Raw genomic sequence first — 17,386 nt, forward strand, 5'->3', positions numbered from 1 at the left:
TTGACGTCGAAGCGAAAGAGTTTACGTTGGTCATTAGCGGTTGAAATGGCGGACTTACACGGTCATCGTTCGAGTCTTGAGAGTCTGCCAAATCTCGTTTACCTCGATGAAAAGGGAGAAAAAAAGAAAAAAGAGAAAGAAAGAAAAACACGCGAAAGTTGTCGAGAGTGCTCGTGGAAATCTGGCGAGTAGCGTGTCAAACGTCGTTACGGGAAACGAGATTAAAGGATGGAAATAGGGGCAAGGGTTGTTCAGAATTATTCCGATTTAATTAAGGGACGTTAAGTTTAGCGGATGTTGACGAGGCACCGGTGAGCGAACTGCTTGCTTAGGTTAACGATCGCGAGAATCGTTTGATTTATTGGGTATTTCCCGAATAGACACGGGATTGAGAGAAAATAAAGGAATTGTGAAGTAAAAAAAGAAAAAAATGTTCATACCTCTTGTAAACTTTAATCCACAAACAATATTTTAATTAATGTTTGTTACTTCATTATAGATCAACGTCTTAGCACAGTACTATAAATATTGCAAGAAACTGACATTTCATAAAATTATATAATCTAATTTAAAACAGGACTTGCAAACAGTTATGACATCGAATTTTCAAGTAGGATGAGTTCGTACGCAGCCGGACATCCCTAAGTGGAACAAGGCTGTACTTGATCGGTCACCTCTAAGTAGAATAAGAGCGGACGTGATCAGACATTATAACTTAGAATAGGTCCATATGTGGTAAAAAAAAAGAAACTTTAAATAAAATAAACCTACAGTGGTCAGACACGTTAAGTAGAATGGATCCATAAGAGTCAGAAATCTCTAAGTAGATTAAATCCACAGTGATCAAACGTCTCCAAGTAGAATGAGGCCGTGCGTGTTCAGATCCACAAGTAGAATTAAGTAAAAAGTCTTCTTGTACGATTTAACGCTTTAATGTTTTAGTCCGTACAAGAACATCATATGGATAATCTTACAACCAATAATAAAGTAGCTACTTTCTTTAGCCGAGGTTCAAACGTATTCTTAATTTGTTATATATTCCTTTTTGTTATCTTTTGGTAATTTTAAGCACTCTCCACCCAAATTTTCATTCACGAAAACATAAATTCGCAGTCGACCAGTAAAATTAAATTCATTCCAAACCACCGTCACTAACAACAACCGTACGTAGCCAATACAGAGAAAGAAGAAACACACTCTCGAAGAAACCGCCAGTCAGATTAGGATAACGCGACAACGGTGGAAATTTTCGAATTTTTAACGATGGCAGGACAGAAAGAGAGAGATGTGGCGTGTTTGAACGTTGCAAAATTGCAACTCGTAATCTCTCGGTTTAATATTCGCCGGCGTCGCGCGTTTTCCCGCGGAAAGTGATCGTCCACGGTGTTTATTTAATAAAACAGTGGGAGTGGGGCGGGGGAGGGGGACAAACTGGCCAAACAGAGCGACGAAATTATTTCGTGTGGCGGCGGATAGCGAGGTTCCAGATAAATTTGAACGATACTTCCGCAGTTGCTCGGGCTCCGAAATAATAAATATTATCGCGACGATCAAAATAACGAGCGTATTTGGCCCGGCGCCACGCGTTCAAGAACCGGTTCCCGGTCCCTCTTACCGCCGTGATACCCGCCGCGTAACATTTTCATATTCCATTTCCGATAAGCACCGGCTGAAAAACGTAAATGAGCTCGAACGACGAGTTCGTTGCGTCGTCGCTGGAACGCGATCGCATTACGCTAACAATAAGCGAAAGGGAAGGGAGAAAACATTCGTTTTCCCACGCCCTGTGAGTCATTTCTATTCGCGTAATCACGCGTACCGATAATTGCGCGATTAATATCCCTTCAACGCTGGAGTTTCGAAAACTGTCAAACCATTTTTTCACCGGATATTCGACGAATTTTTCTCAAGGTTCAGAGTCAACAGAATAGTTAATTGAATTCCACGTTCTGTCGTGACAACCGCGATTAAAACGTCGCAAACAGACGTTTTCGTGTTGTAGATTTTCTTCGTCGAGGTTGCGCTGTCTTTTCAGAAAATCATTCGAGAGCGAAATAAAATTTTATCGAGGACAGGAACAACGTGCTCGATGGTTAAAATGACGATCGAACAATGGAGGAGAGATATCGTTGACGCGAACGTATATAAAGCGAAATGTGTTTGATATTTCGTACAATTAAACAGCAAGTGGAAAAGTGAAGCATCGCCGAGGAAAGAGCGAGACCGAATGAAAGAAGCAATTTTATTTAGTTCCTTCGTATAAGGATCACGCACAATAGCTGCTTTCCGGAGCAATGGAAACGTGAAATACGAAATACCCGTACCACTCTTCTGTTGGATATCGCGGATACAAACTTCTATTGTGGTTTCATCGATAAGTTATCGTCTGTACTGTGTATCGAAGCGAAAAGGAAATTATATGAATTAACGACCCCTGTAACTCTACACATTTACGAGGCATATCTCTCGGCGTGCACGTGTATATCTGTGTGTATACACAACAGTTAAGGAAAAACGCCTAAACGCCAGTGGCAACCACCACTGAGCTATCACATTGTCAATTTATCTTGTAAAACTGACATTGTGGCTAAAGTTCGCGACAAGAGTAAATACTCCGAAAAGTAAATACCCTGAAAGAGTAAATGCCATGAATAAAAATTTGTGTCGCCATTTTCAATATTTAATATTTAATATTAAAATTAATATTAATATTAAAATTAAATTAAAATTTAATATTAAAATTAATATTAATATTAGAATTAAATTAAAATTTAATATTAAAATTAATATTAATATTAAAATTAAATTAAAATTTAATATTAAAATTGTAAATAAATCCAGTAAAACTTGTAAATTGTACGCTTGTCCCGTGACAACAATTAAAATCGTTACTATAAACTTTTAGAGGTTAAACGTTATTTTATCTTACAGTTTTGTGACACAAGCATAGTACTTGCTTTGTGGGAATTAAATTACATTAGAGAGATGGAACAGGTGTAAGTGAAATTAAATTGCAACAAACAAATGCAAGGAAACCGAACGAAAGTAATGCAGAATATTAACGAAGTGGAAGATTAAATAAACTTTCGATAATAATTGCTCGGTGGACCAGTACACTCTGTAGAATTTATTCCGCTCAAAGTCGGAAGCAAATCGGACGCGGCTGCAACCCCCTCGCGTGAATTTCGTTCCGCGCTACAGTTAATTGCACGGAAACAAACAGGATTTTGCAAGCGACTGCAAAACCTGGTATTCTGTTCCGTCTTGCTAATCTCTGTTACGTAAACCAAGCTACAAATTAATCCTCGTAACTGGCTAACCACGGAAATTTTCCGTTCGCCCGTTTGAGATCGACGACGCTGCCTCGCCAAACTGAAATAATACCCGATGGAAATACACTGGGGGACGAAACACCTTCTAGACTACATACTGTTTCAGAATGAGTCTGCGACTAGTTAATTCTGGAAATTAATTCAACTCTCACGTAGACAATCGAAAGGTTGCAACTGTTTAACGATGTCGGTGTAAACTGTCAAGAACTGGAAACTTCGTGCGACTCTGTATGCGATATTTTCACTAGGAACTAAAAACATTGTTGAAAGAAATGAAAAAAAAAAACAATTAAAAAAATATAGAAATACCAAAAGAAAGTAGGTGGGTGATTAAAATAGAAATGAAACGAATAAATTAGTTCAATTCAAATGAAGACAGAATTTCCATAACTCGTACTACTCAGACAGAATTATAGAAACGAGTAAACGTTGGCTTGTTGAACGAAATTGGAGACGGAGACGCGAAGTCTCGTCGAAAATGCAATTTCCCGGTTTCGTTTCGGTCGGCGAAAGAAACCGCGAAAGAAGACCAGAAGTCTACTCGATTACAGGTCGAAAGTGGAGAACGCGGCGGATACGTGGCTGGTTTCCCGTGGAAATTCACTGGTAATCGCGAGTCTCTCGTTCGCGGGCAGCGAAACAGAGCGGAGTCGGGTCGAACGAGCGAGGCGAGAAGAGGCGCGAGGAGATGGCCGCCATTTAATCCACCGTCGAAAAGATAATGGCAACTGACCTGAAAACGACACTCCGTTATTTCGTCGAGCGTGTCAGCGGCCAACTTATTCGAGAGGGAGGAGGAAGGAAATGCAGCTTCGAACGCGACTCTTTCCGCAGTACGACGAAACGAACGATACTGTGCGCAGGCATGGAAAATTCATATCGTTGAATTTGCATCGTCCACTCGCGAAGAATCTTGATTAGACGGAATAACGATGTGAAGGTTAATTACGAGAGAAGACATTTTGCACGGTCTGCAACACGGAGAAACAATTCGCTCTTTCTGAGGAAATCAAGTCACACTCTTCAAATTCTACCCTTCGAATGTCTGTTTTTTATTGAAAAATTTTTCGATAACCCACTCGACAGACGATCGTACAACGTACCGTGGGTTACTCAAGAATTTTCTCAAACATTTCACAGTTGAATTTCTTCTCTTCGAATTTTTATTCCGACGAGAAATGATCAAAAGTTTAGAACGACGAGAAAATTAGGTTTGGAAACGAACGATTTACTATTAGCTGAAAGTGAAGAAATGACATTTGCCAGGTTACTTAAATATAGAGAAATTCGCCAGCACTGGTATTCAAAGAGAACAATTTCGTGTGATTAAATAATACATCTCTTTTTTTTTTTATTATAATATTACACTGCTTTTGGATGAACAAAAGGAAATTTCTTTCGCGAAATGGAAGCTACAGAGTAGCAGACACATTTCTCGGTTCATTTATTATTTTGCAGTTGCGTGTTTTCCCAAGCAAACGGGGAGCCAAGAATTCCAGCGAATATAGGACTTGCCACGAAGTTTAAAAACGGAAGACGCCCTTGCCATCGAGTGATCTTTAAAACTTTTAAAGTGGTTGCTGCGCACTTCCGTAAACAAGGCGATCAAGACGTAAGCTGATTTAAGGAGAACCAGCTTACCGGCTATAGAAAAAAGGAACAGGATAACGAGAAACAATCATGCTCTTCTGAATTCTTGAAATTCCTCCGTCGAGCACCGTTCTTCAGTTATCAACGGCGAGTTTCGTTTAATTAAGTTTCCTACACAGTTCCATCCGCCGCAGCAATTTTTCAGCATTTTCTCGCATCAAGTTACCTCAGAGCGTGTATAATGAAACTTGAATGATCTCAACTCTCGTGAAATTATTCAGAGAACTTTCAATGTTCCAGTCCGACAATTACGAACTGAAAGATGAAAGTGAATTATTTATGAACTGATGAATTAGAGACTCTAATTAGAGATTCCGATTTTTATTTATTTATTTATCTTATAGTAATTGCTGCGTGATTTTATTTCTCTTTCCCCTTTGCGAGAGAGCATAATATGAATTTTGTGAAACTACAGAAAATTTGTCAGGGTAAAGTATTCGTTGCAATTTTCATGCACTTGTAGGAGATTTTAAACTTTGAACAAGCTCTCGCATTATACGATGCGCATAAAATGAGAAATCATCGATATATACAAAATAAATCGTTTTCTATGATATTTCTAAAAGAAAAAAAGAAAAAAAAAATACGAGCTTGCATAAAAACCAATAACAATAATGACAATTCCCTCGTACGACGCAAACGCTACACATTTTCGACGATTAAATTAACTGTTTGCTAGCAAATCGCTGCAAATCAACCCGAAACGTCTCTCAACGAAAGCTGCTCTTAACGAAACCAATCCGAGAAATCCTCGAGACTCGGGGGGAAACAAACTGACGATCAAGGAGAAGGGAGAACCAACGGTAGGAAAAGAGGAGAGCCAAAAGTATCGTGGAATTGCAACGATCATAGCAAGCAAGTGCACGACTCGACTAAAGTCTGATCTGAAATCTTAACGTTGAAAGGGTTTCTCGGTGGAAATCTTTGGCGGTGAAGCGCGGAGAGAAGGCACGGGAGCTTACAAACCTAAGCAGAAGTTACGACGGTTGAATCGTCGTCGCGCAATGGTTAACCCGGCAAAGTGGATACAGTTTACGATTTCTTCCAGCTCGATTTCGCTGCGCCGGGCGCGATCGTTCGCGTCCTACTGCCGGATTAGAAATCAGGATTTCGCGAGGAACCGATAAATACAAGATGGCAGATAGAAGTTTCGCGAGCGGACACGGAGGTCGCAGCCACGACTTTCAACTTCGCTGCAAAGCGAATGGAACCATCTTTCACTATCGTTCGAGTCGATACCCTTCAGATCACCGACCCGCGAACTCTCGTCGACTATCGATGTGAAAAGGTATTTCAAACAGATTCGTAGCGTAATCGTGATTGATCCTGACGTTGAATGACTCTTTTGTACTTCACATTTGGTAGAAAATTTAAATTGGATGTATGACTTTGACGTGCAAGATTTGAAAGTTAAAGAAAATAATATCTCTCGACATTGTTTGACATTGTTTTCCAACCGAATATTGATATTAATTTAATTGATAACAAGATGAGACTAATTTTTGGCGAACATGGAAATTTCATTTATTTTCTTACCATACTATGTCTATTGATTATTTTCACGATTCTAGATTTCTTGTAAAGAAATGAAGTAGTCTTTGTACAAAGTTGCATAAAGTTGTTTCGAAAGTTTCGGAAATATTTTAGCATAAACGAATAAGTTATGTTCCTTGTCAAACAACAGCTAATTAAATACTGTCAATTATAAAAGTTTCGAAATTTATTCTTAATTATATATCGATAGATTTTTATTTAAAATTATTTTAAAAAAATGTATTTCTCTTAAAAATTCTCACTGTGTGTATGTATATTTTTGATAACTGACTATGTTCTTTGTGTAAAACACAAGCTTGTAATTGAACAATTAAATCTTCCATTCGATGGATACTTTTTTTTATATATATTTTACATTATACGCATTTCTTGCGTCTCCAGATATCGTGCGAATCGCACAAAAATTAGCCAGTCGTTAGCAGTTGTCCAACTAAAATATTTGCATTTGCAATCGGAAATTCAATTACCCATGAAAAAAAAAAAAAAAAGATGAAGAGCGAGCGTAACTTCTAGCAGTAATGCTGAAGCACCATTTAAACTTGGTAAATTCAAACATTAATTAGCAAGTTACACGCAGGAAGTAATAATATAGAACACTTGATACGCGAAACACTGTAACGCTCATGACGAGAGCCACGCGCCGATCGTAGTTTAGATCCTGTTTTACCATAAAGTTTTGTTATGCTATCGTAGCGTTTCAGCTAATAATGACTTATATTAGTCGATTCATTGCAGTAGTAATAATCATCTATTAATATTATATTGCACACACACACACACACACACTCACACACACAGAATAGTAAAGCTGATTTCACGCGTTGTAAATGCGATAATGTAAAATTATCTATTTACAAGCATTAAATATTATAAATTCGGATGAATGATAAACAGGGGAATTTAATTAAAATTTCACGTAGTTTCAAGAGAGACGCGATTATTTACGGAGCAATTAAATAATTATTTTCATTATTTTACGCAAAGTTATTTCAAAAATTATTATTATAGGTCCATCAATTTTGTTGTTCGTGTTAATGAAATAACAAATCGCCAAGAGGGATGCAATTGTTTATAGAGCATTGAATAACTATATTATTCCTTTTATCTAAAGATTATTGTAATCCCTATCGATTCTGTAGTTTCTATTAATTGTCGCAATTTCCATTAATTCACAGTACAGATAGAATTATTCCTGCTGTTTCTATCTTTTAATCGTTTTTTTACCAATTTTTAATTATTTCAGTTGTTATTCTATATATTATCGCGTCTCTATAAATTAAGTATACGTAATAATTCCTTCAAGCAAATTTCTCATTATTACAGAGTTTCCCCATTACTATATTTATGTTTTTACCAATTTCCATTTATCATTCTATATATTTTCGCGTCTCTATAAATTAGATATACGTATATTGATTCCTTCAAACGATTTCTAATTATTCTAGAAGAGAAGAAGAAAATGCAAAAGACTCCGTTCCTCTCGCCAGAGGTTGGTTCCTTCCTCAAATCGTACAATGGATAGAATTAGAGTAGAAAAGTTGCCTTCTAGACACGTACCTGCAGCGACTGCGGCCAGATGCACGTCAAATTCGTCAGTCTGTCACCGATGTACACGGATGGATCGGACGAACTACACCTGTCGGTGCCATTTGACCCTGCTCTGCCGTATTGAGCTAGAACGACGGAGATAGTGGTACCAACTGGACACTTCAGCGTCATCGACTCCTCGTCGCAGGCTGCGCGCTGATAGGTCTTCAGGGTGCCTAATAACAAGGCTGTCGTATTAAAAGACCAGAAAGTTGCGATCAAGTTGCAGAAATGAGCGGAGAGAGCAGAAAGAGAGTTGCGAGTATCAGAAAAAAAAAAAAAAATTGGTTCAATTTTAGAGTCACACGTATAAATAACAATACAACAAGAAATATTAAAGTCAGAATGCAAACAGCGTGAATTACGTCAGACGCGTAGTGCAAATTGCAATTTGCATCGTAAAGAGTGTTAATCAAGTAAGGTTGAAAGGAAGGCCGTTGATCAAAAGAATGGTCGCAGTAGTGAAAAACAGAGTGCAGAGTAAAATTTACCGAAGAGAATGAGAAATTTTCATTTTACAAAGAAATTTGCAAAGAAATCGGCAAGCAAATTTGCAAAATAAACCATCGTCCGATAATGATTGTTCGAAGTAGAAATGAACAGTAAGTGAAATAAGGTAACGGCGCGACGTTTCAATTTAAAAAAAAGGAAACAGACAGAGGGAAACGCGGATGAAAGGGAGGCGCGAACAAATACGAAAGGAAATAGAGGGGCGAAATTCAGAGAAACGGCCGGAAGGAAGGAACACGGGCAAACGAGGATCGATCGGTGACCCGTAACAGTGTCGCCGCAATGGTGATTAGTTCCGGGGGATTCGCGGTAATTAACGAGTGGATCAATCGAGGATCGGTTGAACAGCGATGTATCGATGACACCCGCGAAAGCGGTGTCGTTTCGTTTACACGCGAAATACACGTCAGTCGGGACGGACAACAGTGCCGCATTTACGGAATTCGACGGCGAGTTTGCGCATGGAACCGCACACGTTACCGCGTTTCAAGTCAAACCGATTAGGACGCCGAATGATCGACGTCAGGAACCACGACGGATCGAGTCATTTTCCAAGTCGACGAGTATCATTTGCATTAATACGGTTGGCGAAAGTATAAAGATTTGAAGGATTTTGGAAGTTTAGAAATTCGATACGACGTGAAAATATTGGATAAAAAAAAAAGGATAAAAGAGAATGTAGTTGTTGCGAAGAAGCAGTGGACGATATTGTTGGTCACAAAAAATGAATATTGCACGAGTTGAAAGTCGAAGCGAGGCAATGAAATCAATGATGGAGTCGAACGAGTTTGATACATATTCGTGTAAAAAAAAGTTAATAAAATTTTTTCAATGTGACAAGGATAACGAGTCAGACGTAAGAACAGTTTTAAGCAGTTATAAAGCCAGAGCAATAGTGTCAAAGAATAAAAGAGAAACAAAGTATGAAACACGACGATGGTAACGAAATAAAAGTAAAGAGCAATTGCAGAATAGTACAGTACAGTAATTGTGCAGGAAGGTGGTAGCAAGTGTCGTGTAATTAAAAGCGTTTAAGGGGTGCATTACGAGGAGCAATTAAGTCGTTGGACCAACAAGGTGTCCAACAAAATGTTAGTGTATCAGTACGGTCGCCGTGAACGCGGTTTGTTAGCATGCCAATGTGGTCGCCATCCCCATGATTTATTAACGTGTCATTGTTGTCACCGTCACCACGGTGTACCAGGCATTGTGGTCACCATCGGTACGACACACCGCGTTGTTACCGTGGTCACCATCACCAGAGTTAATCAGCGTGTCGTTGTTGTTGCCATGCGGATTGTTACAGTGTCGTTGTTGCAACCGTAGCCGTCACCAAAATCGTTGTGAATGACCAATAAAATGCCGCAGTCCAAAGTGGGGAAGCATGAAAAAGAAAAGGAGAAAACTCGTTAGCTAGACGTCGTGGATGTAATGATGAAAACATTTGCATACTTTGTAGATAATAATACGAATCTGACATTTTGTGACATTTTTGATCGTTCTATGTTAATGATATGTGATGGTAGAAATTTTTTTATGAATTTTGTCAATTCGTGACAAATATGCTTTTTTTTATAATTTGTGTATATATATATATTTTTTTTTATCGTTTGTACGTCTCAGTATGCATAAATAATAAAAATCATTTTCAACATGTGACAATAAACAGTCATCCATTATCGTACTACAAACATCCCCATTTCTCTATCCATTCCGAGCGAAATATTTGGAACGTCAATTTCCCCGTTTCGTCAAACGTTGTGATCAATCACCCAAACACGGCAATAATTACCAATCGTAATTCTTTCTCCATTCGACAGTGTCGAATGGAGGATTTAACACGTTCCCGTCAATATTTTATCGTATTGCAGCGTGTAAACAAAATATAGAAGTAGCGCTTCAGAATGACGTGTGATGAAAACAATAGCAAATATAATAACAAATAGTATCAGTAAAAGATCTCTTCTGAACTGAAAGGATACGTTTCCAGAAAGAATAACAGAGTCAACGTTTCCACATCGATCCTTAAATTTTCACACGAAAGTTTACCGACTAATTTCCACATTCTATAATTAATTTCCGCAATTTCCAAATTAGACGCGTGGCATCTGCACAACAACACATCAACACACGTCCCAAAATTCCGCCTGGTATTGTAAAAGCAAGCGAAAACATACCTCCGCGAACTGTATCAAACACCTCTGAACCGCGTGTATAACTTCCACGATAATAAACTTCCTTCTAATTGAGCGCCGGCGAGCACGAGATGCAAGGAAAATTTCTGATTGCTTGCGGAATTCTGCACGCGGACCACATGAAAGGGACGGGCAGACGCGCGAAATTTCCCCCACGGTTTTCGGCCATGTAGGACGAGAGAGATCCGATGGATCGAGATCGTGGCAACGGCAGGCCCCGATAATTCGAACACGACTCTCTTCGAGAAGCATCCAGCCCCGATATCTCGCTAACTCGCAGAACGCCGGCGAAGTTGCGGTGAAACGTGGCCGCTGGAAGCCAGCCATCGTTCGTTTCGAGCCGGTAATTTCGTTCATGCGGGAGAAAAGTAAATTTCATTGCAGCCGGGAAAGGTCTAATCGCGCCAACGTCGGGGAATAAATTACCCGTGACGCGGAGTTGTTGCTCCGTTTCTGTACAACTGCGATCGAGACGCATCGCTCTTTAGGGCTCTGACAATGAGTTCGTATTTTCGAGAATAGACGAGGATCGTCGGGTTGAGAAAGGGAATGGTCAGGAAGATCATTGAGAAATAGTGTCCAGGGATGAAATTGGAATTGAAATTTTATTTGAATTCAAATTATCGAGTCTCCGAGGAAATATTTCTCGATTTTTAATTACGAAGAAATGAACAAAAGGATGGGAAAGCTTGGGAAAGAAACTATAATATTATGACGTTTCAAGAATATATTGCTGATTTTTATGCACTATAAGCTCATATTTTTGTAAATATAATTTACTATTTTATTTCAGTACCTTGTGCTTCGTATTTATACCATTATACTATTGTAGTACTTCGAGTGCTCTATATTCAAACACAAACAAACAATCATAACCTTTCAAATTTAATTAAATTTCCAAATTTAAATTCTCGCATGTGGCTGATGAAATTACACTTCCTAGTCCACGATACAAACCCTAAACTCTCATCCTCTGTGTCGTAGCTTCTCAAACCTGTCGAAGTTTTCAAATTCTGCAGCAGTTTCTCTACGTCACGTTTCACTACGGATCATCGTCACGACGATTAAAATCGAGAAATCAATGCTTCGAAATCCTCGGCTATTGCCCGTTATGCTTCTTTTAATACGCGAGCGTAAAGCTCGCGAACGGGTACGTCTCGGAAGCTCGGTGACAGTGGGTTTCTTGTGAACGTTTCAATCCTTGCCCGGGCTTCGCCTCGAATTTCAGCGGCGCTGTAACGCCTTTATGAGGCCATTTCTCAAACTTGCAATATCGTGCCCCGCTCGTTCTTCCGTCTCATTAACTCCACGCGCTCTTTGTAGAAGATATCCCTCGCCATATTCGCGACGAGTATCGTAGACGAGTGTGGTCCGCTCTTCAGATCGCATTTTACGAGGATTCGACCGTCGTCAGTGCAACTGCGATTCGTGTTTGTAATCATATCGAAGATTCGTCTTCGTATATTTTAAACCACTTCAGCCGATTGACTGAGAACTCTGGACTTTGTTCCAAAAGCTTTCAAACCTTTCGTTTTGTATTTAGGCACGACGAGATTTCCGGATTGATGAACATGCCCGAATTTTTAAATGAACACGTTCATCTCCATTTTGTAAAGAAACCAAAGGACTGAAGGAATAAGAATTTTTTTTTTTTTTTACTCAATAAAAAGTTCTAACATTTATAAACAGTGACTCTCGACTTTACGTTCCAATTTTTTTTTTAATTAATTTGTAATTTTTAGATCTCGTTTCGCTGTAAAATGACTACTATGAAAATATATATATTATATTTGTGTATGAAATATAACGACATTCATATATATATTTGCGACAAATATATGTCGTCGAAAAATTACTTCTTTAAAGATATCTTCTACTAATCACTCGTTTACATCGTTATAAACGAAAAGCGGCAGCTTTCAAGATCCGAAAAATTGCGAATTTGCAATTCCCTCAGTGCCCAAGATGTTAACGAGTCTCTTAAAATATAATTGCCGTCACGTTACAAGATACTTATGTACATAGGCTCTTTGAGAATTTTAAATACGCGAAGCAAGAAACATATTTTAATTCTAATTGCACCTTCAAAGTGCTCCTCTCTGCTAATTTTTCTTACGAATGCTTTCGTCTGCAAGATTCTTTCAACTCCCTGAGCGATCTACTCTTTGCTTCGCGCATGACTTCCGTTTCGATGTCGCATATTTATTTCATTTTATTTTACGACAGACTTTAGACAACATCCATCTGGCCAGCTTACGATTTTCATATTTTCGAGGACTTTGAACGACCATATCTTACTCCTAAATATCTCTTTCTGTGTTCTTAATATTTCTAACAATAAAGGAACAAGGAATACTCTTATGTGAATAATATGTAATACTCTTTGCGACACGAAGTTTCCTCTTTCAGAGAATTTTAATCTCAAGACCCTCCTGTTCCTCATAAATTTTTCTCTCCGAGAAACATAAAACCGTGCGTTTCAAAGCTGCATTCGCAAAACAAAAAGAAAGTGAAAAATTTTGAGATCGTGAGAAAATCCGAATTTCTTAGAGAAGTATTTTCTTTTCGAGCGTTTAGAATTCTTTAAAATATTCGTAGAATATTCTACGAAATAATCATCGCTATGTTAAAAATATTCCCGCTCTAAATCCTGCAAAATTTCCTAAATACACTTTCGTACTTTCCCTCTTTTAAATTTGCCCCCTAGATAAAAAATTATTCGCGCAGGAAATCCGTCCGTTGATGCCGCCAGACAATCGCAACGAATATTTCTAATTGCTGCTGGCTTCGTAACAATTGCACAAATCGTTTGGAAAATATTGCAATTGCGACGAATAAAAACTATTGCCATTGTAATACTCATAAAGGGAATAACACGGCTATTAGATATATTGAAAATCAGTAAAAAAAGAAAGAAAAATTGAGGACGAACAGCAGCAGATATCGAGCAACAAAGAATCGACAAAAGGTCCAAGTTCTCATTGAAATGGTCATTACTTCATACTGTCGATACGGTGCGTAGCTCTAGACCGAGTATAAATTTCTATGATATGTGCTCTCGTGCGTTCGTAAATTCTTTTTTTCAAAGCACCTCGTAATACTTTCAGTTCCGCGCTTGGGAATTAATGATTCCGCTTCTGGTTTCAAAATTGTCCGCTATATTTCCCCTTTTCACTTTTAATGTTGCAGTAATTTTATCCACTTCACTTTATAAACTTACGTGGAAATATTCGAGCGAAAGTACTCGAGTGTTAATCAGCATATTTTCGTGGCAATATCTACGAATTTTGTTCGATAGAAATTGGGCTTCAACTCATTGCGTTTTGGTTGCATTTAACAGCAGAGTTGGGTATCATTTGAACAAAATGTTTGAAATCTATTAAGGCAATAGTATCTTAATTGACTGAATTTCACTTTGTAGCAATCCTGATTCTTCTCTGAATTATTTCACTGTTTGACTATCGAGTAAAATAATTTTTCGCTTCATTTCACATTCGTTTCTGTAAATAGTTTCTAATTTGATTGCGCGAACGTATTTGTTACTTCAACGAAAATCATTCGCACACACAAGATAATATTTTTGAAATAGGGATAAAGAATAAGTTGGTTAAAGAGATCCACTTTTTTTTTTTTCTCCCCCCAAATGAAAGGCCAGAGAATGAATTTCAATTGAATGTGTCAACTAAAACCCAGAATTTTACTTGAACAATTACTTGAAAATCCGTTTTCACTTCTCATACCCGCAATTAAATCCCAAAAACCCCTGCGTCAAAGCGCACGAACGTCACATTATAATCTGTCGTTGCAAATATTTGACCACTTTTACGAATCGCTCGCGGTATCAAGCTCGTTCAATCCCCGATCAGAATGCGCTCGCATGAAATCGCCTGGGATCAATCGTCGTTCAACGCGCTGATTCGCCGGGAATTCCACCGCGCTCTCGAGCGAACAAACGTAGGCAAAAATATCTTACATCGGCCATTGTGTGTACACACAATTCGCCGAGGATTGCAATCAACGTAACGCAAGCTATATCGCAAGCTATACACCGCCGCTCAAAAGTCTCAGCGCACTTTTTACTCTCCGTATTCAGTGTTCATTTATTACAGACAATGAAAATTATCAGTTGCATGGGTATTTTGCAATACAATTGTTGACAGAGTAACCCTCTACTTCGATCACTTATAAAATATATAAACTTGTAAAAATCAATATTGAAATTAAAAATTAAATTAATATTCTCCAAAAATAACTGTAATTTTTAATTGCCAGTGAAATTTAGTGTATACTACAGATAGAGAAAATTATCAGTTGCATGGGTATTTTACAATACAATTGTTGATAGATTAACCCACTACTTCGATCACTTATAAAATATATAAACTTGTAAAATTCAATATTGAAATTAAAAATTAAATTGAAATTAATATTCTCCAAAAATAACTGGAATTTTTAATTGCCAGTGAAATTTAGTGTATACTACAGACAGAGAAAATTATCAGTTGCATGGGTATTTTGCAATGCAATTGTTGACAGAGTAACCCTCTACTTCGATCACTTATAAAATATATAAACTTGTAAAATTTAATATTGAAATTAAAAATTAAATTGAAATTAATATTCTCGAAAAATAAGTAACAGTGGAATTTTATAAAGCATATAAGAAATTATTAGTCAGTAGTAGCTACTAAGAATCTGAGAAATTAAGTATTTTAACGAAATAAAGCTGAATTTAAAAATTTCTATTCCAAAGCTAAAAATTTGTTAAAAAATAACTCATTCGGTGTTTCTGTAATGGCACAATTATAATATCTTCAAAATATTCGCGAACGTGCACAGTTTTCAAGTTACATTATTAAAGCTTCGCAGACTCTTATCCTTGTATATATAAAATATTATTTCATTTTTCCAGTTTCGAAACAACTGCACCACTTTGCTCGAGACTTTCGAACGAGGGTGTATTCGGATCGAGCCACCGTGCATTCGATATTCGAACCACGTACCCAACGTTAAGGTGAAAATCGAAAAGGTTTCACGTGTCGTCGGGATAATTGGAGTTTCGAGCTGAATGCGTTCATAATCCTTTCGACTCGCGTGGAAATTAACATCGCATTCAGCCGGAATTCGCGACGGTTTCCCCGGCATTGTCTGGATTTGGCAATTTATAGGGAAATTTCTTTTGAACGGCGCTTTAAAAAGAGATCAACTTGCAAGTTTGATAAAGGACAGTTTTGTACAATTCGCTGACGGCGGAGAGGATACTCTCGAGCCAAGTTCCTCGAGTAATTCCAAAGATAATTTTCTGATGATCGTCGCGGTCGGAGTTGTGGTTGGTTTTCAGAAAAATCAATTTCCTCTTTTTCTTCTTCTTCTTCTTCTTCAATGCCAGCATTATCGAGAAAATTAAATACGAAATTTTTATCAGAGATACCGAAGCGTGAGAAATAGAAATGCGAAATTTCTCTTTCGCGCGTGTACGTTTATAAAATTTTGTTCAATCGGATAATCTTTTTTGAAAGAGAATTCGTGAAAGAACATAAAATGTTTGAAAAAAATTTTTTTTAAAGAATACAATAGGGTTTATACTCGCGGGGAAACATTTTCAAACGAACGTTCTCGATGAATATTATTGGCAGAGAATTTTTGTAAAATATAATCTGCAGCGCAATTCATCGAGAATTGATCCCGATATAATTGTTCCATAAATCTCTTTCATCTCTCCATGGAATTATGGTATTACTCTCGAATGAATCATCGAACAAAACTTCAACGAATCGAATAAAATTTATTAATTTATTAAAACTCTTCGGTTGTTACACTTTTTTTTACAATCGATGCGAACGAAAATTCGTTTGGAAAGCAAGCTTTGATCATTTCTAGAATGAATTCCGGCCGAATTGTACCGGGCGGTAAACCAATATCAACGTATTGCGTATTTACGATATGAATAGAGGCCTTTGTCCGCGAAAAACAGTGGAACCGTACAAAATCATCGTGCCTTTATGTTTTTCACTGGGTTTCGATTCTGTATAACATATGAAACACACTTATTAACTTCGCCACGAGTTATCGCAATGACAAACGGGCAAATTTGTCTCCCACATCTATCAATACGATTACAATGAAAATGATGTATCGCGTAAATTGATCGCGTTTACATTACGATAGGTCAATCAGCTGCCCAATAAAAGCTCAGTTTCATGCTTGTTTGTGATATGGAACCGAATTCGGTTGTCGAACGATTTTCGTTGAATCGCAACAATTGCAACTTCAAACGGGCAATAAAAGAGTTTTTAAACTCGGGTTATTGAAAATATTGTCACATGAGCTGAAAATACCAATACCGGCCACATGTCGAAAGTTATAAAATACACGATATTAATATTATGAAATAGTTTCACAAACGATTATGAAATAGCTTCTTTTTTTAATATTAGGAAATAATTTCTGAAATATACTGTTTAAAATAGTCTATTTTAGATAAAATCTCTTTGACTGCCGTTCTAAATACCTGAAATATACTATTTTAAATAGTCTATTCTAGATAAAATCTCTTTA

The 17,386-nt window shown here is 37.6% G+C and overlaps 1 protein-coding gene across 6 annotated transcripts in view; it reads right to left on the minus strand.

Annotated features, from left to right (window-relative positions):
- The window catches only part of LOC122535915 (protein eva-1), a 332,052-nt gene that overhangs the window by 119,650 nt on the left and 195,016 nt on the right, over positions 1–17,386 (minus strand). For 5 of the 6 annotated variants that reach the window (XM_043667835.1, XM_043667831.1, XM_043667834.1 and 2 more), the window contains one exon: positions 8,094–8,311. In XM_043667835.1, the coding sequence (XP_043523770.1) occupies positions 8,094–8,311 (218 nt within the window). The remainder of the gene's footprint in view (positions 1–8,093; positions 8,312–17,386) is intronic. The other variant, XM_043667833.1, reaches the window with a different exon arrangement.

This window comes from Frieseomelitta varia, unplaced genomic scaffold (genome assembly GCF_011392965.1).
Source record: "Frieseomelitta varia isolate USP_RPSP 00005682 unplaced genomic scaffold, Fvar_1.2 scaffold_787, whole genome shotgun sequence".
Lineage (NCBI taxonomy): Eukaryota > Metazoa > Arthropoda > Insecta > Hymenoptera > Apidae > Frieseomelitta > Frieseomelitta varia.